The following is a 24,187-nucleotide window of genomic DNA, read 5'->3' as shown; positions in this document are numbered from 1 at the left end:
GCTAAATTTTTTGCATGATTTAAATAACTATAATCATATGTCAAAATGGTAATATATATATATATATATATATTATATAATTAAATCAAACAGTCGGTAATGTCATTATTCTTCAATTATCTTCGCGCCCCTCCCCTCTATCCTTTATTACGATTTGACGTGTTGCACATTGCACGTGTTCCGAATCTAGTATCTGTTTATACTTAATACTTGAGTACAATTTGTGTAGAATTGTGTTTAATTATGATTTATATATTACACTGATTAAAATCAGTAGTTATATGATGGATGTAATCGAGTTTACTATAAAGGCGACGTAAAGAAATTTAAATTATCCAAAATCTAGACTTTAAGACAATGTCTGCTGAAGAAACTTACGAACAGGTTAGGTTTACTTTTATATTTTTTTTCTTTGTAAACTTGTATTTTTTTCATTTATATCTTTAAAAAAGTTCTCAAAATAGCATTTTTTTTGCGTCTTCTTTACAATTATAGATATTTAGACAATAAATATTATAAGTAATTGTTCGATTATTTTGTTTATTGCCATCATTTTTCATGTTCTAACATCTGAATATTTTAATAGTTTGAGGATGAAGAGGCGGAGATTCCTATCGGTGGGACTTTACCTGGTGGAAGAAAACGTCTCTTTTCCAAGGAATTGCGATGCATGATGTATGGCTTTGGCGACGATCAAAATCCTTATACTGAGAGTGTAGATTTGTTGGAAGATTTAGTTATCGAATTTATAACGGAAATGACACACCGTGCTATGGAAATAGGACGCACTGGACGAGTTCAAGTGGAAGATATTGTATTTTTAGGTATAATTATTAAGATACAAAAGATACTCAATTGGGATATACAGATTTAAAAAAAAAGATATATAAATGAATAGTTCTAAATGATGGTTAAATTATCTAAATAATAGTTAAATTATTTTAAGTTTTCTGTTTTATATATAGAAAGTTTTATATACATAAATCAAATGTCTATAATTAAGTATAGTATTATAAATTAATTAAATATTTATAAAGTGACATTCTCTTCTTGTGCTGATTTTTTCATTATTCATATTTCTCACATAATTATTAAAAAATGAGAAAGTAAATACAAGATAATCAAAAGTAACCATTAGAGAAGTGAGGATGAGGGAAAAAGTTAACAATAAGGACATTAGTCTCGATAGCTTTATAATATATAATTAATGGTAATATGTCCAGTTTATAATTTGACTTATTTGTTTTTAGTCTCGATAGCTTTATAATATATAATTAATGGTAATATGTCCAGTTTATAATTTGACTTATTTGTTTTTGCAGTAAGAAAAGACCCTAGGAAATATGCCAGAGTAAAGGATCTTCTAACAATGAACGAAGAACTGAAGAAAGCAAGAAAAGCTTTTGACGAAGTTAAATATGCAGGTACTGTCAAAGACTAGGCAATTGTAATGTTACGTTTATTATTGAATGTAAACATTTAGAAATTTAGATAAATCTACTTAAATTATATTTATGTTTTACATAATTGTTCTAAATCAGCATGATTAACTTGCAAGTAGTATTAATATAGTTTGATGTATATAATTAATTTGCATATGTCTTGATTAAGATAAAAATATTGTAAGTTAAATTTATCATCGGGCAAATGTTTTGCTTTATTTTGCAATAATGTGCTTGCAAGTAAAAATTTGTTTATTCTTTTGTCATGGATCTTTTAGCAAATATTTTTTTATATTTTTAAATACATAGAATTTAAATACAAATAAATAGTAATAAATTAAATTTATTTTTTAATAAATACATGATAAAACGTTAAGTTTAATATATCTTTATACTCTATTAAAAAATATATTATTTGTAAGAATATTGCAAAGCTAAATATTTTGTAGAAATTTTTTTTTTTTTTTTTTTTTTAAGGTATGACTAAAAGAAAACGATTTCTGATTAGCTTTTATAGTAGATCTTTATATATATATTATTTATGTATTAATAAATTTAATAAAGGGATAGTAATAAAATATAAATAATAATATACATATTTTACACAAGTGTTAATTATATTTTCTATTTAATATAATTCCATACATTTTGTTATTCCATTTTCATATACATGTCGTTTTATGTATTTATATAATCAAATATAGTAATTTACTATTATTATATTGTTTAAATTATAAGAAACTAGCAACTTTATATATATGTATATATATATATATATATATATATATATATTATAATTCAAATCATAATTTATAATTTTATAATTTTTATCATTTGTATTATAAGTCAATTTATAATTTATAATTTTTATAATTTACATTATAATTCATCCCGCAATTATTGCATTTTCTTTTAGTCTCGTTTATGTCGTTGTTATACAGGTTTGCAAAATTATGTTTTTTTGCATGGTTTATGATTGTTACAATTCAGCATGTACAGTGTTCGCATGTAATTTTATTTTGTTCGTCTTGTACGCTACTAGCTCCTGTCGCAGTTTTACATTTCTCGAGTAATTCCACAATTATTGTACAATGTCACAAACGGCCTGTTTTGCTGACAGAATAACGTCGTTGAGTCCTACACCTTGGTAAGAAGAACCGCATAGTCTCAGGGGAATATGGTGTGCGGAAATATAATCGTGGATGCGTTTTATACGTTGAGTATGACCCACGACATGCTGCGGAATACAGTCCTTCAGAACGGCAACGTTGTATGCGACTGGTTCTTCCTCGATACATAAGATATTTTTTGTATGGTCAATCGCCGTTGTTAACAGTTGTTCTTCTGATGGATTTGGACCGAAATATTTTTCGAACCACGCACCACCCATCATGACTGTCAGCACCTAAACCATGATCACAAAATTATATATATATATATATATATATATATATATATATATATATATATATAAAATGTTCGACATAATGTATAATTTAATATTCTCAGTTTTGTATATATAAAAATAAAAATTAAAGAATATAAGAAACTATGTGTGTAAAGACTGGATTGCTATGCATGAATCAAATAAGGATGTAATCTTCCTCCTAAGGAGAAATAAAACAGTTTCAAAATATACATACTGTTGAAGACTTATGAGGGAAAACACAGGAGTCAAAGATTACACCTAGCAGAGGAAGATTCTCTTTTGGCGGTACAAGAAAGCCAAATGCCTGTAATGGCAATACATCCCCCTGAAATTCAAAATTAACTACTCCTACTGTTACTGTAGGTATCACCTCTAATTCTGCCGACAATGTAGGATGTTGTTCCTGCACTAGTTCAGCCAAATTCTTTGCAGGTAAACTCGAAATAACACGCGAACATTCTTGAATATTGCCGTTAATTAATAGTTCTATATGATTTGATTTAAATGTAAGTTTTTCACACTTTGCCTTAGTTTGTATTTTCACTCCTCGCTCTCTCAAATTATTGGCCAATGCCTGAGGTAATTGTTCAAGTCCTCCCTCCAAGCCCCACAATGCCCAACGTTCTTTTTCAGCTATATCTGCTAAAGTCAGATGTAAATTTGCAGCATTATTTTCTTTTACTGTATCTTTTGATTTTGAAAAAACTTTTTTTAATCGATTTGCCAATATGCCTTTTACTATAGAACCATATTTCTGTTCCGCTTCAAATAGAGATTTGAACAAAAAATTAACACTAATTTTCCGTGCATCTCCCGCACATATGCCACAAATTATAGGACTGATGATATTATCTGCGATGTCTTGACCTAATCTTCTTTGGACGAAATTATAGATACTATCGTCCTCTTTGGATATCTTTGGAGCTTTCAAGTCTGTCCACAAATAGTTTATCAGGGGACGATCTAACAGTGAAATCGTTTTGAAGATACCCTTTAATGAAGCTGGTAGCAAATGCAATGCCTCATCTGCATAGATCAATCTATTCCGCGTTGCGGGATGACTTTGACCGATATGAATTAATTTATTACTCAATTGAAGATCCTCTACCAAGTTAAGAGTATTTTTTCCAGCTAAGCCAACTGGTCTAATGGTTCTTGGTCCTTGCTCAAAGATTGCTCCGGTTGGTGATGTTTTACTTTGTATCCAACCACCCACACGACTGGACGCTTCCAATAAAATAACAGCCGAATTTCTTGCATTATTAGCAGCATAATATGCTGCTGATAAACCTGATATACCACCTCCTAATACTATTGTCATTTTAATATTATACTTAAATAGATTAGCTATTCTCTTTAGCACAATATATTGTGCAATTAAAGGCAATTTCAATTGAATGTTATTTTATATGCATTAAATATAATGTTATTTTATTATGCATTAAAAATACATATTTTACTATTATATATCAAATAAATAAAAGAATTGTAAGTGAAATATAAATATGTACTAAAATAATATAATTAAAGATATAAGAATATGACATGTACAATAATATATAATACCTAATAGAATTCGAATATTTTAATACTATTTAGGTTGCATTTTTTAATATAGACGTTATTCAGAAAATATCAGAAATATGATCACATTGAAAATAATTTGTAGGTTAGGATTACCTAGTAAGTAATCCAGAAAGAAGCCTGAGAGGTGCTAGCGCCAACTGGATTCATTTTAGAACGGGCGGAACTACATGGTCAGATTCATTTTTCGGTGCCAGGGTAAAACAACTGATTGGTTCATGTCCGTGCTAAATCCATAATTGTGGATTTAAAAAGTACACGGAAAACATTATAGGTTTATTATTATAATATATTTCATTACATATTATTTTAACTGCACATAATCTTTTTTCATTTTAATATATGGATAAGAATAGATATATGTAATATTAGAGAAATTATTAAAATTTTATTTTATATACATGCATATATAATGTAATAATATATAAATTTGTGTGTGTGTGTGTGTGTGGTGTGTAATATATATATAAAAAGGATATGCCCGGATAAGGTAAGCAAATCTGCCCCCACACGTATCAGGTCCAAATTGATGCCATAAAGTTGATACCAATTTGGATTTGATACTTGCGGGGGCAGATTTGTCTACCTTATCCGGGCATATCCTTTACATATTTATTATATATATAAAATAGAAATCTTCTAAGATATAATTAATTATACGTATATTATATTGTCATTAAAATATTTTTTTTGCAAAATTATTGAAATTATGCATATAGAAGGAATATATTATATACACATAAAAGAATATATTATATTTAATATAATAAATCTTTAATAAAAGATATAATATATATATATATATATATATATATATATATATATATATATATATATATATATATATATATTATATGCAACTAATGCTCTATGCATTTTATATATATATATATATATATATAAAATGCATAGAGCATTAGTTGCGAGCAAGGGAGAATTTACAAATAGATGGAAGCGGGATACATCAAAATGCAATCCTTTCGGTTCCGAAACTAAACTTGACTAATCAAAACAAAAGGAACTAAAATTTTCTGTGTCTCGATTGGTCAAATTTCAATCTTCAATTTATAGCTGATACGGGCTTTAATACTTTCTGTCCAGCATATGAACACACATGTATGCGCATTTACATGGGGATTTATGTGAGATCGACGTGTCGTTTCGCAAAATGTTGCAATTGCAGTATGCAGGTAGGTTTATGCGCTTGTGTGATTGCGAGGATAAATTTCCTTGCGACAATGATGGAAACGACCTTGTTCTTCGAAAATTTCTCTTAGACAATTACTGACAATTACATCTCGCGATTTCGATGTAATTGACATCTCGACATTTTGAATATTCAACATTTTCGAATTCTCGTGAAAAAAAACTCGAAGACATCCCAAGACAATTCTCAGTTCCGTTCAGCTCACGATTACGACGACAACCTATCACTCTAGAAGCGCGAGATCATCGGTGTTAATCGACAAGAAGGCCGGAGTTTGGGTCGATGAGAAGAAAAAAAGAAAGAAATCAGTTGTATCAGCATGCAGAACAACGACGAGAATAAGACACAGGACGTCGCTGTGGATAGCGATGAGGATCAGAGTTGTGATACCGAGAAATCCGTGGATTGCAATGACGAGGTTCCCGATCACGGCACCGACAACCCCACTGCGGATCGTGACGATGGCTCGAGTCGTGGTACCAAGAAGTCCACCTCGAATAATAACGACGAAAACCCCGGTCGCGACGCCAAGAAGTCTGTTGCAAAGAGCGAAAGCTATGCTTGGTCTATGTATCGCGCCTCTACCTCGCGAGAGAAATTGCTCGCCTCTCCGGAGGATGATTATGGCTGCGAACATTATAAGCGAAAATCCAAATTTGTCGTATGTAGTATTAAAGTATTCCTATTATATTTGTAATGTAGCATCTTCAAATTCATTATAGTTAGATGTTTATTTATGAGATTTTTAATATATTAAGTTAATTTTTTTTATAATAAACATTAATATAATGTCTCTTTTAAAAAGTTATTTTTTACCGAGAAATGACATTACACTTTTTTAGAAAAAAATGTAATGTTAAATGTTGTAATTGTCATATATAAATGTCTTTTTATATTTATATATATATCAACAGATTTAATCTCAAGAATCTTATCACAAAATATATAGTAAATAATAAATATAATAATAATATAAAATATCAACTTTAAATAAACAGGCAAGTAAGAACTGAGCATGGATGGAAAGATGCAAAAAAAAATCAAAATATAAATTAATTGTAAATAATATTAAATTATATTAGACATTTTTATACTATGTTTGGTTCATCTTCAGTATTATATAGAGAAAAGACAAAAAAATATAAAAAAATATTAATTAACAGAAAGAAATAAAATATACATCATAGATTTTATAGTACAGACATTGTGTACCTCTATCCTGCTATGAAATCAAAACATCTTTAAAAAAATTCAAGTTGCCTTTACAGTTGGAACCATTAAGGAGATTTATCTTATTTATATTTTTTCTGTTTACAGTTAGTTTATTGTTTGATTTTTTTGTACCTTTCCATCTACACTTGGCTCTTACTTATTTATTTAAAGTTGATATTTTTATCTCAGAGTCTTTTATTTTTAAATTTATTAATATGTTATACTTTATTTTTTAATATATAATTTTTTTCAATACTATCTTGTTTTTTAATATGTGCTTTTCTTTTTAGACTCCTTGTTGTAACAAAGTCTACACATGTCGCTTTTGTCACGATGAGCAAGAAGCACACACAGTAAATAGGAAAGAAGTCACAGAATTAATATGTGTTCTTTGTGATACTCGTCAACCTGTTCAAGCCACTTGTCAAAATTGTTATTGTCAATTTGGCAAATACACATGCCTTGAATGTAATCTTTTTGACGATGAAGATAAAAATCAATATCATTGTGATGGTTGTGGTATATGTAGAGTCGGCGGCCGTGATAAATTTTTTCACTGTGCAAAGTGCAACATGTGTTTACCAGTCCAACTACAAAATGGACATACGGTAAGGATATATGTATGATAGTATAAAATATTTGCATAATAAAAATATATTGAGACAATAGAAAATAACAAGTAGCTCATTTCAAATGTGTATTTACATTTCATGAAATTTATAGTTTTTGCTGTATATAAATATTGAATAAATTATTTGTTTTACAGTGCATAGAGAATGTCTCACATTCCAATTGTCCTGTGTGTCTCGAAGATATTCATACGAGTCGCACACCATGTCACATTCCCGGTTGCGGACACTTGTTACATCGGACGTGTTTCAAGGAATTGTTACAATCAGGACACTATGCCTGTCCGACGTGTCAGGTGTCACTTTTAGACATGACGGATTTATGGAAATATTTAGATAATGAAGTATTACAGACACCAATGCCAGAGGAATACAAGGATTATAAAGCCGATATTTTATGCAAAGACTGTCACGAGGTTGAATCTACTTCTTCAGACATATATCTGAAACATGTTTAAGTGATAAAAAAAAAGATATTAATGGTAGGATATTTGTTCTTTCAGGAATCTACGGTGAAATTTCATATTGTTGGATTGAAGTGTTTAAACTGTGGTAGCTATAATACTTGCAGGATAAAAGGCTCACCTTCTCCAGGTGACTATCAATTACTAATTACGTATTTTATAAGTGATTATATGAATTCTTAATAGTTTGTACAGATCCAGATGTTCTACCAGAAGCAGCAGCTGGTGGCAGTAGTAAAGAAGAGAAGGAGCAATCGTAAGGCTAAAGATCGGAGTATTATCCAAAATTATCCATCGATTACGGGAGGAGTATATCATATTAGTATCGATGGAGAGATCGGAAGAAATTTTATAGATAAATTTTATCTTTGACATTTTGTAGCAAATTGCACTTTTGTTGCCTTTACAGAACTCTTTGATCGAGAATTATTTAGTCAATTGCAAATTAGTACATAAAAATTAAATTATGACCAGATGTCATCAAAAGTATCATTTCATTAACTTAAAATCTTAAAAAAAAATACGTATAAAGAATCTTGTGTTTGTCTTGTTTATTACATTATAATTAGAATAACAGTTAAAAGTTAATGAAATGATCAACATGAGAATATTTCGTGAACATTCCTTTTCACATATGTACACATGGGAATAGGAGTTTTAATACATGGCTTTAGACGCATGTTGAACTCTATTATATACATATGGAAAATCCAATTTCGATATGTACATACATATGGTAACAGAAATGCCTTAACATATGAATTTAAACGGAAGGTAATACCACAAATGTATTGACATATATGGAAAATTCATATCTACTGTGATATGTGCATAAATTCATGTCTCAAGAAATTTTGGTTGCTGAATGTATATACAATACAAATTCATGATGACATTTCTATTCTTGTGTATACATCATGTGGAGGATTTTAATTGTTATTTGTTTCCGATGTTTCTATCTTATATATAATTATATATAATATATAATTATAATTATATTACATTATATATTATATATATACATATACACATACACATACAGGTTGTTCCATTATTGATGTACTATCTTGATATAGTAGATTCTTGAAAATATTTGAAAATAAAAATCCTAACATCAAAATATTAAATTTCTAAATTTTAAATGGAAAACATTTAAAGTTGCCCAAAGTTTTTTTTTGCGTTTTCAGACATTAGTAATGAAAGTGCTCGGATATCTATTTATTTTCAAATATTGACATAAATTTGCAATATTAAGAATCTGCCACTATAAGATGGTGCATCAATTTTCTTCTTGGAGAACCTATATAATATTCTAAACTTACTGTGCAATATATATTATTATGTGATAATATTTCAGGCATATATACAATGTTTGATGAATTTGGAATCGATTTTTTCTTAACAAAAATATGTTACATTTTATTTTGTTACATTTTTTCAATTTTTGACATTAAACAATTATCGTGATGAAATTTCATAAACACCTTGCACTTCTTAAAAACTTTTTATTGCCGCCAGTTACTTTTGACAAAAGAAAATTGAATTCCAAATTGCTCAATAAATTCGTAGACGAAAATTTTGTGCGGCATTTTCGAATATATGTATAATTTATGCATATTCCCTGTGTCTAGCTAGATCTGCCTTCTGAAATGGCAACTGTATTGATAGCTGATTTACTAATCTAGAGAAAAATAGTTAAAAAATTGTGAACTGACGTGAGTGTGTTGTATGCTTGTGTGCATAAATGTATATGTGACTGTGTTAATGGAGAAAAGAATAAGATAACCCAAATTTCTTTATATTATTAGACAATGTAGCACCGTATGCCATCTTGAGTAAAACTTTCTATTTTAAATATTTAATCTTACATAAATGTCTGCATTTTATTAATATAATGTGCAATATTGTTAGAACATATTTTTTTTACAAATGCCACTCATGTTAGTAATAGTGACTATAGCATTCTTGCTGTATTAAGATATATAAATTGATGGCCTTAATTATATTTGCATTTTAAATGATATTTCAGGAAAAATGATGAGTATGAAAAATTTCTGTTTGTAAGAATTGCTTGAAAGTTCTTCTTATGGATATATCTTCTTATTTCGGAAAAAGATCTCACTTTAAGCATAAGTTAATTGCGGAAGATATCACTCATAACAATTTTTCTCCTAAGTGTGAATGTTTTCCACAAGAGCACAAATAAATTTGTGCCAGTGGCACATGCTGATTCAACAATGAAATATCAGTGTAGTAAAAATGATTAGGAAAATAATTTACGTTGATAATGCTAAAATATTCTATACATGTATCCCAATTAATTCAATATGCATCCTTTGAATTTACATTCTCCCAAGAGGCATTCTAGCGATTAATATTCACTTATTAATATAAATCCCTATATAATATGTTTTAGTGTAATTGTACGTATATAACTAGACGAAATACTCGACAGTCATAGCAGATAATCATTTTTGCTATTTGCTACAAAATATTTTTTAGTTGTCGATTAATAGCCTTCGTATGAACTTTATAAGAAACTGGCTAAAAACAACTCGGTTACTTTTCCTTAAAACTTGAATTTCACAATTTTGTGAACTTGCAAGTGACACAGTAATATTTTGCGATTCTTGTTTCTGAATTGAAAAGCAAATCGGTACTGAAAAGGCTTAAAATTCTATATCATTCCATAACATTCCAAATAAAACAGCTCATTAATTTTATACAGAATTTTAGTAAATATATTTTTAATAAACTACAAAATTGAACAGCTTGAAAAGTCTTTGATATCTTTTAGTATGGTTCGTTTTTATAACATTCATATTAAATATCTGCTTTTGTGAAAACAACTTTATTAATGTTAAATGTTTACTTATGAACAAAGTATGTTAAACGTATGTCTTGCATATTATGTGTCCAAGTATCTATAGTAGAAAAACTTCGTGACAAAGGAGGATAGATTTCGTTGTGATTATCATGTTTTTATTATATTCATTTGTAAATTAAATACTAGTTACAAATGGCTCTTTGTACATAACGACCTCCCCTGCAACAACGTTTTTGTTTTATATTACATATATATACTATTATATCTCAAAATAAATTGGTTATAATTCTATTCCACTAATCTTTTTCTATATCAGAAGATGACAAGAATTCAATACTCGCGTATCAAGTGCGTATATTACAGATAATATGATAATAATATAAAATTTGTTAATATTTGCATTTATTCGATGTCATTCGGTACGCATAATAAATTTCATGATAAAATGCGAAATTATAATTTGAAAGCGAATTCCGTCCTATGAGAGAATAATCTCGATTTTTATCTGTTACAGGTATTTTTTTCCGTCATAGATCATAAAAACAGGAATGTCTAATTATTATTATATGTGTGTGTGTATATATATATATATATATATATATATATATATATATATATATATATATATATATTATATATACATATATGTTATATATATATATACACATATGTTATATATATATTATAATTTACATACATATGCCATGTTAAAATACTTCTGTTTTACTATGAAATACAAAACAGGGAGATTATTTTCTCATGGAACAGAATTTATTAAGAGCAACTGTAAATTAAATTATAAAATTTAAGTAGAAGAGAAATTAAGACGAAAAGATAGAAATGTACTTCTCGTTTATTCGATATATGGACAAGAAAAATTTAATACTAAATGATGAGAAGTACATATCCCTTTTCTCCACACCTTTCTTGAATTTTATAATTTTATTTACAAGGGGGTTTGAAGTAAATAATAAAGACATTTTTTTATTTCTGCCGTTTTTTTTTACGAAAAAAGCCACTTTACTCGCACTGTACACTTGATAATCCACGCATATCGAAATTAATTGATTCAATTTATCGCTTAACTTATTTCTTGTACGAATTTATAGTACGTGGATTTATATATATACATATATTATTCGAGATGAACCGATTCTTTGAATTCAGAAACGCTTTATATCATAAGACAAAAAGATCTCTACGACTAGTTTTGTGATTTTTTTTGTAGCGCCAGTGTAATCGAGCGACTTGTGGTTTTTCCGATTTTCCATTTCTTTTATTTTTTTTTTCAAAAATTCAAAGAACGTGGACGTAACGGCAGGAATCCGTGACTGCTTAGAAAACGTCGGGCGGCGCGAGTCATTTCAAGCTGGTCACGCGTACGACCGCATGCCACTGTTGTCCATTGCGGTTCCAATTGTAACTGTGAAAAAAAGGAAAAAAATGTGGTATTATGATTTTAACACAAGATACATTTGTAATAAAAATTAGCGATGTCGTAGAAAAACTCGTTCGATTTAATATTGTATAATAGAATAAAAATATTTTACTCCGAGAAAGAGAAAATCGTGCAAATGTACCTATATATTGTAAATTCTGCTTATATATATATGATAAAAGCTTTTTTCTCACATGATAAGAATGTTCCTCTAAGAATGATCTCCCTATCATACTTATTACCTAATCGAATATTATCTGTATATACAAACTAAAATTTATATATTTCTTATTTTTTTTGAAAGTAATTTTTTAATAATAATATTATATTTACATTATATTCGAATATAATATTATATTTAATATCATTTTAATCGCAAAAATCTCAATCTATTAAAATTATTTAAAAAATAAAATAAATATACTTTTTTTTAAATTTTATAATTATATTATTATATTTAATTATAAGATAATTCATATCCGCAAATGATTATAAATGAAGGAAATCCGCTATAAAAGAACTTTGATAAACCATCTCACGCGCTTTCGATTTTGGTAAAAGTAAATACACGATTTTTGAGACACAGAAAGGATAAGCGAATCCATAAGTCACTTTTAAGCACTAATTATCTGTTGTTATAAGCAGAATTTACTATAATATTTAATTTTACCTATATGTATTTTATAATTTTATATATATATATATATATATATAATTGTATACTTATGACATGATTTTCTTATAAAAATACATAAGTTTTTAATGTGTGTGTGTGTGTGTGTGTATATATACATACACATACACACATACATATATATACAACCTTGAATAATAAATTTAAAAAATGTTACAAGATCTATGTGTATACAAATAGCATTCGATTACAATTAAACTAAATTGAATGAGATTCGGATTCTTGAATTGAATGACAATCTAAAATAAAGATAAAAAATTTAATATCAACATATCAAGGCTATATTTTTTAAATAAGAATAATTTTTTAAAGTTACTGATATTGTGTCTATATTGTAGATATTATTTATATATGTATATATAAATTACACATTGTGCATTTCCATAAAAATTATATAAAAACGTTAGTTAATTAAATGAGGTTTTAGTGATTTAATTCTATATTCATCGCGCGACTAACTTTTATAGTAATTGAAATCTTGAGTTCTTTCTAATCACAATATTAGTTATAATATAAAGTACAAAAATATACATAAAAAATGTAAATATTTATTAAGAACTTACCTTGGGTCGTTTTATCGGCCTAAGAGGCAGAGGGCTCAAGATACAACAAGGACTGTCGAACGCGTCGAACGTGATTGCTCTCTTGGCATTTGGCTTCCGTTGTTGTACGGATGTAAAGTCGTGAGGAGTCTGGAAAGGATAGACACACACTAGCTGCAGCCGGCAAACAAGAGATATTCTTAGAAAATAGAATACGCGTTGAGACTTTATATTTAAAAAATTTAGGGAATGACTCGCGGATCACGAAGTTACAAGTAATCGATGAAAAGAAATAGATACAAAATTTTAAATTTAATTTATATTTTGCGAAGATCATAGAATAATATATGATAAATTAGTCATATGAGTGTCGTCCGTATTTTTTTCGATTATTTGATGCATTTTGCAGAGGAAAGAGAGGAAGAGAAAAAAGAAGAAATAGAATGCCCACATTTTGTGGAATGACTAGGCCTTTGGGTGACAACATAAGGATTTTTGTTTAATTTGATCCTAGGTAAGGAATTTTGGTTGTTATCTGTGAGCTTTTTATGAAAATAAAGTACACTTTTAAGTAATTAATAATCGCAAATAACTCACAATTTAAAAATCTGTTAATTACTTTTTGTTTTTTATTCTATTGAATTGTAAGTTATTGATAAATTTCTTAGAAAAATTTCTTAAAAAGAGAAAAAAAAATTACTTTGTATAAATAAACATCCAAATAAAAAGAGAATATAAAAGACTAGGCCTTTACGTTTTGGATACGTGCCGTGCACGTGCGGATCGTTTTCGACTGGATACCGCGCATAAATATCTTTGGATCGGGAAGGGGTTGAGATACTTTGGTACGCTAGACCAGGCCTGTATAAAGAGGAGGATTTTTCAGTTAGTGTATGCAATTAACATGCGATAACTTAATGTATTATGACAAAAAAAAAACAAAAATATATATACATATTTATATTTATAATATTTATAATATTATATTATATTTATAATATTATATATATTTATAATATTATAGAGTCATAATATTATATATACATATATAAACATATTGATATAATATATATTAATATGAATATTAATATATATATTTATATTAAAATAAATATAAATAAAAAAAACATTAAAAAAACATTATGCTCGTGCAGGATTACATCTAGTACTTAATTTGCAGGAAAAAGGATTGTGGAATGATGTTAACATATATTCAAAATAACAAAATATAGGACTGACATCATTTTAACGTGTTAATGCATTCGTACATCTGTGTATAGCATCATTAATTATAATTATTTGTATTTCATTGTTAGAATCCATTCTCAGCAAAATTAATAAGAACAAAGCAAACAAAAACGGAACAATATCGGTCATAAGCCGATTATATGTACACGCTTAAAACAATTAATAATTTATATGAATTTTTTCGATCGAAAAATATAAATAGCCCCAATTCATAAAATTAACTAATGTTATATAAAAGAATTTACATAAATAATTTAAGTACTTTTTTGTTAGACAAAAAGTTGAATGACATAATGTTTTTTCTCCCTCCCTAATTTTATAATGTAAATTAATAAGACTCTCTCGTAAAATAATAAAGCTAATAGATTAATACAACTATATAAATAATTAACAGGGCAAAAGACGCGTTATTAAAATAAGTTAATATAAATAGATCAAACGTCCATAAATGCCGTATATATATGTTAGTTTATTATATATTATTTTATTAAATCGTACCTAAAATTAACACGATAATCTTTGGATTGGATAATATTAAGAGATATGGAAAGATATATGGATAGCCATAAAAAGAGAAAGAATAATAGATTATTGATATTTTCTGCGCTAATTAAACTTCTTTCTTAAACGAATAAGCATTATACATAAATGTAAAACGAAGATGCAGAAAAAACTTGAAGCATAGACACAGCGTTAAAAAGAAAGTTAAAAGGCCGGCTAGCGTGTCTAGGGACGATTGGTACGGGAATAATACCAGGATAAGGCAGGTTGATCATGAATTTGATTTTGGATATGTTGTTGCTCTACCTTTACTGGACTAGTTGCTGCCGTTAAGAAACTATCTTCCAGTGCCATGGATTCGGGTGAGAACAGCATGGAGGTGTTCAAACTCTTACTCTACGAAAATAAAAGCAATGATACATTATTATTTGGTCCATGTATCTCTTGTCAATTATAAGAGTGTGTTCAATTGAACGCAACAATTATAAAATTATTGAATAACAATTGTGCCTATAATTGGTACATATACTGTTGATTTTATCAAATCACATGTCATTTTAAAAAAGCAATCGCTTATGTAACTGTTGTGTTCGTTGAACGTGATTTCTCTATTTATCTTGAGTAATTCCATGTAACATACTGGTGTCTCCACGAGAAAACTCATTTCGGAATTGTCCTGGGATGTCCAAGCTTGACAAAGGGCCTTGCGCGCTCGCTTTCCTCCTGGCGCACTGTTCTCTTTACCACGTCTTCGTACTGTATTGTAACCCGAGTCCTGAAGAATTGTACTCGTGCTAGCCAAACTCTCACGATCGGTCTCCTGCTTGATTATCTCGGTTAAAGCATCTAGACGAGTAGGAGTAGCAGGTAGTTGTGCTGCTCCAGTTCGTCGTTCGACCTCGGCCATAGCGATTTTGAATGGCGTCGGTGTCCTCGGTGTATTATCGTCTATAAAAATAATGATGACAATAGTCTTCATTTCTAGAAAAATATCTTTTAAAACTTTTATACAATCTTTCTATATATAAATGTTATCTCGATAAAGAGATTTTTCCTGAGATATAAAGAATTATTAAACTCATGCGTAAAGGATTTATTTGATACACATACAATATATAAATAAATTTGAAGCGTACATACCATTTTGATTTCGTCGGAGACCGGTAGGTTGCGGAGTCGTAAGTGGACCGGGACTGCTTCCTTTAGGAGTACTCGCGCGTGGCCAGGATGTTTCTGGACTCAAAGTGTTCAAGAATTGAGAGGGGCTGAATGGAAGTGGCTTGTAAGGAGTGGAAGGAGTCGTGTTTCCCGTTATCGTTTGTTGACCTATTATATTGTAATCCGATAGATTTCCGCTGTCAGGAGTATCTTCTATCCTCTGCAGACTCTGTACTACATTTCTACGTCTGCGTAATATAGGAGGCGGACTGCTCTTCTTCTCTGGGTGTTCGGATGTCTCCTCCAAGTCAGGCATTGGTATCAATTTTATGTCCGAATTCCTCGACGTTTCTTGTGATAAACTGTAATATCTGTGTACACGCGCGAGAAAGAAAACAAGTTAAAATCTTCTTCAAACGAAGAAACAGTAGACATTACATTACATTATTTAAAGAATAAACATACTTAGAGAATGATGGAATCGTCTCGGTTTTCGTTCGAGAAGAGATTCTCTTCGACGGAGACTGCATGTGCTTTTCATTGTCACGTGCACACCTGTTTGATAGTAATATCGTATCCAGATATCCAGTTGTAAGATGTTGCTGTTCAAAAGTTCTGATCCAATCCAAATCAATATCGAGAGTTTGCGAAGTGCTGCCGACCGTTAGCGGTGAGACAGCTTCGCCGCTAATTGAATCAACTCTGATCTGATTTGGATCACAAAGGCCGTCTTCTAGATCTCTCATAGTAGTGATGCCTTCTGTATTTTTTCTCTTACCTCTACCTGTAAGTTTCATTGATGTCTTTTACTATTTCGTCAAGTCTGTTTATAAAAAACATATTTACATATTTGCACATTGAATTTTAAAAAATATTACTGCTTGCAAGTATTATCACAATATTATCATTTAAGTTTTATGTCGCTATGCTGCATTGCAAATAACCTTTGATCGTAGATCTTCCTTCTTCGTTTTCATATTTTCTTCTCATTGTGCTGTTCCAGTGATTTTTAATTGCATTGTCAGTCCTACCCGGCAATAGTTTGGCTATCTTCGCCCATTGATTGCCATACTTACGATGAGCGTCGACGATTATTTTATCCTCACTTTCAGTCCAAGCAGTTTTTTTAATCTCTGGATTCAAATGATTGTGCCATCGCTCCCGGCACTGTTTACCAATCCGTCCTTTGAGATGTCGCGCTATCAATGTCCACTTTTTCGGGCCATATTTCTCTACGAGTTCAACCACCTTCTCATCCTCCTGTAAAACAGAAGAAAAATTTATATTTTATAAAATATAATGTGTGTGTGTGTGTGTGTGTGTGTGTGTGTGTGTGTGTGTGTGTGTGTGTGTGTGTGTGTGTGTGTGTGTGTGTGTGTGCAGAGTTTTTAAAAAATGTTTTTACAGAATTTTTATAATATAAATATTTCATGATTTTGGATCATATTATATTGTTGTGCCTATATGAAAACATACTTTTCTTTCAGATGAATATGTAACATAGAAATCTTGAGGACTTTTTCATTACATTATCTTGTATTTCAATTCCTTTATTTAAATATTTCAATAAAATATAGAAAATATCTTTCTTTAACGCTCGATAGATAATAAGAAAATCGAAACATAACAGTTATATATTCAATTAAAAAATTTAATTTTAAAAAAATATTACAGAAAAAGAAAATATATCATTTGTTTTATGTGCAAATCTAACATGGCATATAATTTTATTAATAATTATAAAAATAATATCAAACAATATTTCGACATGCGAGAATAAGAATATCGAACTAATATTTTGACAAAGAGCTATTGCAATAAGATAAAGCCATAACAATATATACGTGCATTCGAGTCGCAAAGTCGCATTACGTGCCCTTGGCTGTTGCCAAGTGCATTAACACGGCGACGCAGCATCACCGTGAGGCTCGAGCTTTTTCTTATTGCATGCTCCATCGAGGCAAGCATTGAAATCCATGTGTGCATGCAGTTCGTCGCGTAGGTGGTATGTGCAGTGCCGTACGACGATAATAAATTACCCAACAATTATATACATATATACATATATATATATATATATATATATATATATATATAAATAATATGTATATACATATTGATATTTCATATACGTATATCACAAATTAGTGATATACATATTAAAATATAAAATTCATTCGACATAAAAAAACTCGATGCAAAATATAATATACATATTTTGCGACATTGATATGTACGATATATCATGATTGATTATCATGATAACGAAAAGTGTAAAATTTTGGAAATTTAAATACTTACTGAAATGTATTGACAATTTTTGTAAGCGATTGATAAATTCCAAGATTGTGCAGATATTGAATAAATCTAAATTTACATGTAATTATACTGTGCAAACATTATATATATATATATATATATATATATACATATATATATATATATATATATATATATATATATATATATATTCAATATAAAATTATTAAAGAATGTTAAAAGTTCGAAAAAATATTTTTTTTTTTAAATTTCTCACCTCTTTCGTCCATGGACCCTTGACCAACTCCGGATTTACGACTTTAGCCCATCTCTGCTGGCACTGGACGTCGCTTCGATCTGGGAAATGACTGGCTATAATGTCCCATCGTAGATTAGTGCCGAGTTGTTCCGCATTGCTTACTAGTTGCTTCAATAAAGCGTCCTGTAAAAAGAAAAATGACGAGTATAGTGAAAGTATTTCGCTTCATAAGGCGAGGAAGGACGAAAGCACATAATGTGCGGCACATGGGAGATCGATCGACCTCCGTAGGCTTTCCCACGTGAAGTCGTATAGTACACCCTATGTTCTATGGGGTAATGGGGCATCTGTCTCCCCGGCATGCACGGCGGCACAACTCGTTGTAGAAAATACGAAGGGTGGACATTTTTTTGGGATCTGCACAATTATTGTCCCTCCCTTAATTTGCTACATAGGACCGATATAGTGTAACGATATACATGTCTGTCCCTTAATAAAAACTATTGGAATCAATATAACTTCAAAAAAGAAATTCTCACAAGATAAAAAGTTTGCAAAAATTTAATTTTATATTACGAGAGACTAAAAAATTCTTTACACTAACATGAAACATTTTTTATACACAATAAATCAAGTTTCTATATATATTAATTTAAAAATATATTATATTAAAATTAAAAAAATGTATCAAAAAAAGTTATATTTATTACAATATAAAGAATAAAATATAAACTCTTATATTGATTTTTCTTAAATAATAAAAGAAGAAAATTATATTATTATATTAAATAATAAAAAAAAATAAAATAAACAAGAAAAGTAATAAAAATATTTTCTTACTTCTTCTTTGGTCCACCTTCCTTTATTTATGTGTTTCCCTTGTCTGTGACTTGGAGCGTTAATGGATATTTGATTTTGCACTTGATTTTGTACTTGATTTTGTACTTGATTGCCTTGACTAACCATACCATACTCGTTGTCGGAATCTGCGCCACTACTGGAATCGTAACCTGACCTAGATCGAGATCTGAAATATAGAATAAAGTATAGAATAAGATATAATATGGTGATATGTAATAAAATAATTTCTGTCGAAATAAACATCATAAATAAAAATAATATTTAATAAATAAGTCTTTATAAATAGTGCAAGCTAAAAATCATATAGCTATTAATTAGTAACTTTTTACAAATAATTACAAGATTTGATTTGTCCTTAAATATAGAAGATAATATGATGAGTCAAGTATCAGAATTTTGTAAGTTTATAGACATTTCAAGAAAAAGGAAGAACTCTCAAAATCGATATTCTTAAATTTATTGTTAATATTAACAACATCAATAAAAATAGAAAATTAGTATTGTATCAATGCTTTGTAATCTCTCAGATACTGCTAATAATATAACGCTATAAGGAAATAAATGTCTTCCTTTCTGCAATGTGGGATTTGTTATCGTCTGCTTAAATCAAAATTCTGGCAATTCGGAAGCTAAGCGAACATATAAGTATACACATATATCTTTTATCTAGTAGGAAGTAACGGCTGAGACGGGAAATCACGGATGGGTGAATATCCTGTCTCGATTTTTATGCTTCCTTTCTTTTGTCGCGACACTTTTATCGTCATCGTCCCTTTCTAATTTCACCCTCACTATTCGGGAAGCAATCTTGACCGCGAAAACACCGGTTTTTGCGGTCACAAAAGACTTGATCTTTCCTCATTTTGGGATTTCCTGTCATATTACGCAGGTAATTGGAGTACTTCCTTATTAACTTTCTACATCCTTTACACATCCTCCCCCAACTATCTACTATCAATCTCAAAATTTCATGTTTATAGTAGAAGATTAGAATAAAATATAAAAAACTGAGTAATCGATTACACAATTACTTGTGCGTATCAATTAATAATTTTTATTCAGTTTGATTAGAAACAATCATCGCTATCGTTTTATTTTTTTTAATTTTAATGTAATTTCCTTTTTTATCATCTCTAAAATCAATCTTCAAAACTTTTCAGGAAAAATATCGGAAATTCCGAGACTCTTTGAAAAAAAGCAGATTAATTATGTTGATAATTAAATTGTGAAAATACTAATAATTTTAACTATTAATTTTCTGCAGAGGTGAATCTGTGCACTATCCAGTCCCTAGATAACAATGCATTTTGAGAACAGAAGGCAATGTCGAATAAAGCTCACTCTCCTCTATGTACAATCTGCTTCACCCTCGCTTTTTCCCCCTTTCCCTCGCCCTTAACAGCTGCATATACTGCTGGGGAGAGTCCAGAGTGAACGCGATTGGGAATACGCTTAGCTTATGCAACGATAGCATTCGCAGAACGCCACGAGCGCGTGTGTATGCGTATGTTGTAAACATACGTGTGCTGCAGATGGCTCGGAATCCTATCGTTCCTTTATACATTGGGCGTCATCGATTGGAAATACCTCTAATGAACCTATTTCAATCATGAATTTATGAGGAATATACACGGTTAAATCAAAATGTCATATGCCTGTGAAAATAATATTTGCTACATAAAAAAAAAATTATTGCTATATGAAAATAACTTTTTTTACATAAAAAAAATATAATTTTTACATATATGTAATAATTTGTTATATATAATACTTAGTATGTGACTCTATAACGCAATTCATTTCAAGCGCCACACTAAATATGTTTGTTACACATTGTGAGCGATACGAAAGACGAAGTTACGTCATCACGAGCAGCTCGATACCATGGAATGCAAACAAGCTAAAACGACATCACTCGTTTAATTACATCCGAAGAAAGGACTTCTTTCATAACGACGCAATCGACTGTTACAACAAGCGCTGGTTTCTAAATAATACTGATTATGACAAATAACAAAAAAGCCTTGCTCTATCAAAAACAACATATTAATCCAGTCTTATCCGTATGTATGAATCAATAAAGCTATATAATATACGAAATGATAGATTAAGATATAAGTTGTATGCCTCGACTCGACTTGATTATAATCGACCTTTTATATGACACAAATCGATAATAATATGTCCTGCACCTTTTAATATGAATATATAATTTCACTGCAGGTGCTTGTACATTTATGTATCCAATATTTTAAAAATACTTAAAAATATTTAAAAGTATGTAGAAAATAAATACAAAAAAGCATCACTACAATGGAAATAAAAGCATCGATGCCATCATGATATAAATTATCTCTAATGCATTTTTTAAAATAAAATAATAATAATAAAATTAATTTTATAGAACGCGAAGAAAAAATATAAAAAAAGAAAGGAATGGTTTCAATCCTTTCAGATGATAATAATAAATCAAAGATTCTTTAAAGATAAACGTAAAAAAGTTATCTGAACTTTAAACAGACACACACACACGTGTGTGTGTGTGTGTGTGTGTGTGTGTGTGTGTGTGTGTGTGTATTATATAAATATAAATATATATATAAATTATATAAATAGAAACATATACATTTATTAAAATATCTTTGCTATAGAAATTTTACATAATCATTACTAATTCTTATTAATGAGAATAATGTCGAATCGAAAATATATAGAATTAGCACACGAACGGAGCGAGTCTTTGGCAAATTACATAAGTTTGCTTTCGGAAAACTTATAACAATCATCCTTTCATTTAAATCCTTTGGGCACATGAAAGACTAAATAATCTTCTTTATGATATTCTTCATCATTTATGAAAACATATCGGTATAGTAATGGCTTTGATATATGAATAAAATCATTGTCTAAAAAGTGAGATAGTAAAATGAAATAATTAAAAAATTAGAGCAAATATATATATATATGAAGAGTTTTGTTGTAGTGACAATTATTGGAGATCCAAAGCCTTATATAACGCGCGAGCGTGCTCAGCAAAAAGTTATAAAGAAATAAAGCAATGCTATTCTTGGACGCCTGTTAATTAATTTTAATTAGTCGGAATTACGGAGAAAATAAGTTCAAAGAAATAACCGTGACAAAATAGAAAACTCAGAAGAGACAAAATAATAGAAAGTTCTCTGTGTGTAATAAATAAAACTTTTAATATTCAAACAATAGACGGAAAAACATTAGGATCGATGGACTAATAGAAGAAACATTTTGTTCTACGTCATTCTTTTATTCCTACATCATCCTTCAAGAACCAAGATAATAAAATCAGTAAAGTAATATAAGTAATTATAGAGAAAGAAGTTTCTTGAACTATTGTGATAAAATTGTCAAGAGAAATATTCGAATATATGTAGCTTTTACTTGAGAGGCGACAACAGAAGCAGGTGCCACTGACAGCTGCTTACTTGTCTAGGAAGATAAATGCCATGCGCGTCACACCAGGCAAAATGACATATCTCCTTTATATTTTTATAATCTTCAATATATACATATAACACTATTTAAATTATGTGTTACTTAAATACAAGTCATAAAAATGGATCTTTAATGCAAGGTAAGTAATTATAAAGGAAATTATCGGAAGAAAACCGCATGTATTTAATTTTATATAAATTTCATTATTTCTTCTTTCATTAAGATGATGCAATCGTAATGAAACAGAACGTAATAAAGTAATGATAGGTTTTCACATCCCATATTTTCATTTATTGAAAATGAGAAATGCGAAACTTTCGAAGCGAGACGAATGTGGGAATGACTTATATAGGACGGACGGATATCGTAATAAATATTAGACAATAAAACGACACACACGCGGGACGAACTACTTGACTTCTCGTGAGAACGACAGAGGAAGTCGTCTGTGTGTCCGTGTGTGCCGTGGTAATGGACATCTGCCAAAGTTCCGAACTTTCCCCTCTTTCTCGTCCGCGCTTCTTCCGTTCACGATCGGCGCTCACGCGTGCAATTCGCCTTTACGACACCAAGCGCCCTCGGCCTCGGCTCCTCTTCCTTCCTTCTTTACTTCCTTGCTTCCGCCTGTTGCGCGTCACGCAACAATAAGGTCATCGCGCGAGGCAAAGTCCCTTCGAGGGCATATAAATAAAAACCTCCGACCGAGATCCGGAAAATTATGATTCGAACAAAACAAACTTTGCGTCCAAGATTGTGTCGGCATACTTGTTAAGATAATTGACGTAATCCTTTATAGAATCGCCGTTAATTAATTTAACACACAGAAGTTAATTGTCCGTTAACAGATTACACAAACTTCTTTTTCTTTATCCTTGAATATGCATTTTGCCGTAAGAGCAATAGCCGATTTAAGTTACATTAAATTTCTTGTAACGTATGTACACAAACATACGCAGAAAGAGAGA

General features: G+C 29.6%; 4 protein-coding genes across 7 annotated transcripts in view; 2 read left to right on the top strand and 2 right to left on the bottom strand.

Annotated features, from left to right (window-relative positions):
* Positions 1 to 147: 147 nt before the first annotated feature.
* On the top strand, positions 148 to 4,684 carry Taf13 (TATA-box binding protein associated factor 13). Of its 3 annotated transcripts, none has more exons than XM_072911095.1 (4): positions 148 to 384; positions 587 to 824; positions 1,323 to 1,424; positions 4,541 to 4,684. In XM_072911095.1, the coding sequence occupies exons 1-4, from the start codon at positions 358 to 360 to the stop codon at positions 4,543 to 4,545; spliced, it is 372 nt and encodes a 123-aa protein (XP_072767196.1). In that variant the 5' UTR covers positions 148 to 357; the 3' UTR covers positions 4,546 to 4,684. The 3 variants fall into 3 exon arrangements, with proteins under 3 accessions (XP_072767196.1, XP_072767194.1, XP_072767195.1); XM_072911094.1 differs by lacking the exon at positions 4,541 to 4,684 and adding an exon at positions 2,563 to 2,695 and having other exon boundaries at positions 149 to 384; XM_072911093.1 differs by lacking the exon at positions 4,541 to 4,684 and having other exon boundaries at positions 1,323 to 1,456.
* On the bottom strand, positions 2,313 to 4,386 carry Ppox (protoporphyrinogen oxidase). The gene is made up of 2 exons (XM_072911089.1): positions 3,086 to 4,386; positions 2,313 to 2,847 (listed from the first exon to the last, which is right to left on the bottom strand). Exons 1-2 carry the CDS (start codon positions 4,190 to 4,192, stop codon positions 2,524 to 2,526), a joined length of 1,431 nt encoding a protein of 476 aa, XP_072767190.1. The 5' UTR covers positions 4,193 to 4,386; the 3' UTR covers positions 2,313 to 2,523.
* A 931-nt stretch (positions 4,685 to 5,615) lies between the features above and the next one.
* Rchy1 (Ring finger and CHY zinc finger domain containing 1) lies at positions 5,616 to 9,841 on the top strand. The gene is made up of 5 exons (XM_072909676.1): positions 5,616 to 6,323; positions 7,165 to 7,482; positions 7,641 to 7,919; positions 8,007 to 8,097; positions 8,154 to 9,841. The coding sequence occupies exons 1-5, from the start codon at positions 5,982 to 5,984 to the stop codon at positions 8,225 to 8,227; spliced, it is 1,104 nt and encodes a 367-aa protein (XP_072765777.1). The 5' UTR covers positions 5,616 to 5,981; the 3' UTR covers positions 8,228 to 9,841.
* Positions 9,842 to 10,927: 1,086 nt separating this feature from the next.
* Myb (proto-oncogene like protein Myb) overlaps positions 10,928 to 24,187 on the bottom strand; it is a 32,298-nt gene continuing 19,038 nt past the window's right edge. For both annotated transcript variants that reach the window (XM_072909665.1, XM_072909671.1), the window contains 9 exons: positions 19,734 to 19,920; positions 18,912 to 19,076; positions 17,320 to 17,635; positions 16,841 to 17,159; positions 16,358 to 16,746; positions 15,858 to 16,165; positions 15,524 to 15,613; positions 13,490 to 13,618; positions 10,928 to 12,217 (listed from right to left, as the gene is read on the bottom strand). In XM_072909665.1, coding sequence (XP_072765766.1) covers positions 12,083 to 12,217; positions 13,490 to 13,618; positions 15,524 to 15,613; positions 15,858 to 16,165; positions 16,358 to 16,746; positions 16,841 to 17,159; positions 17,320 to 17,635; positions 18,912 to 19,076; positions 19,734 to 19,920 — 2,038 coding nt within the window. In that variant the 3' untranslated portion in view covers positions 10,928 to 12,082. The remainder of the gene's footprint in view (positions 12,218 to 13,489; positions 13,619 to 15,523; positions 15,614 to 15,857; positions 16,166 to 16,357; positions 16,747 to 16,840; positions 17,160 to 17,319; positions 17,636 to 18,911; positions 19,077 to 19,733; positions 19,921 to 24,187) is intronic.

The sequence above is a fragment of the Anoplolepis gracilipes genome, chromosome 2 (genome assembly GCF_047496725.1).
Source record: "Anoplolepis gracilipes chromosome 2, ASM4749672v1, whole genome shotgun sequence".
NCBI classification, from domain to species: domain Eukaryota; kingdom Metazoa; phylum Arthropoda; class Insecta; order Hymenoptera; family Formicidae; genus Anoplolepis; species Anoplolepis gracilipes.
This window is presented reverse-complemented; position numbering and strand designations above follow the sequence as displayed.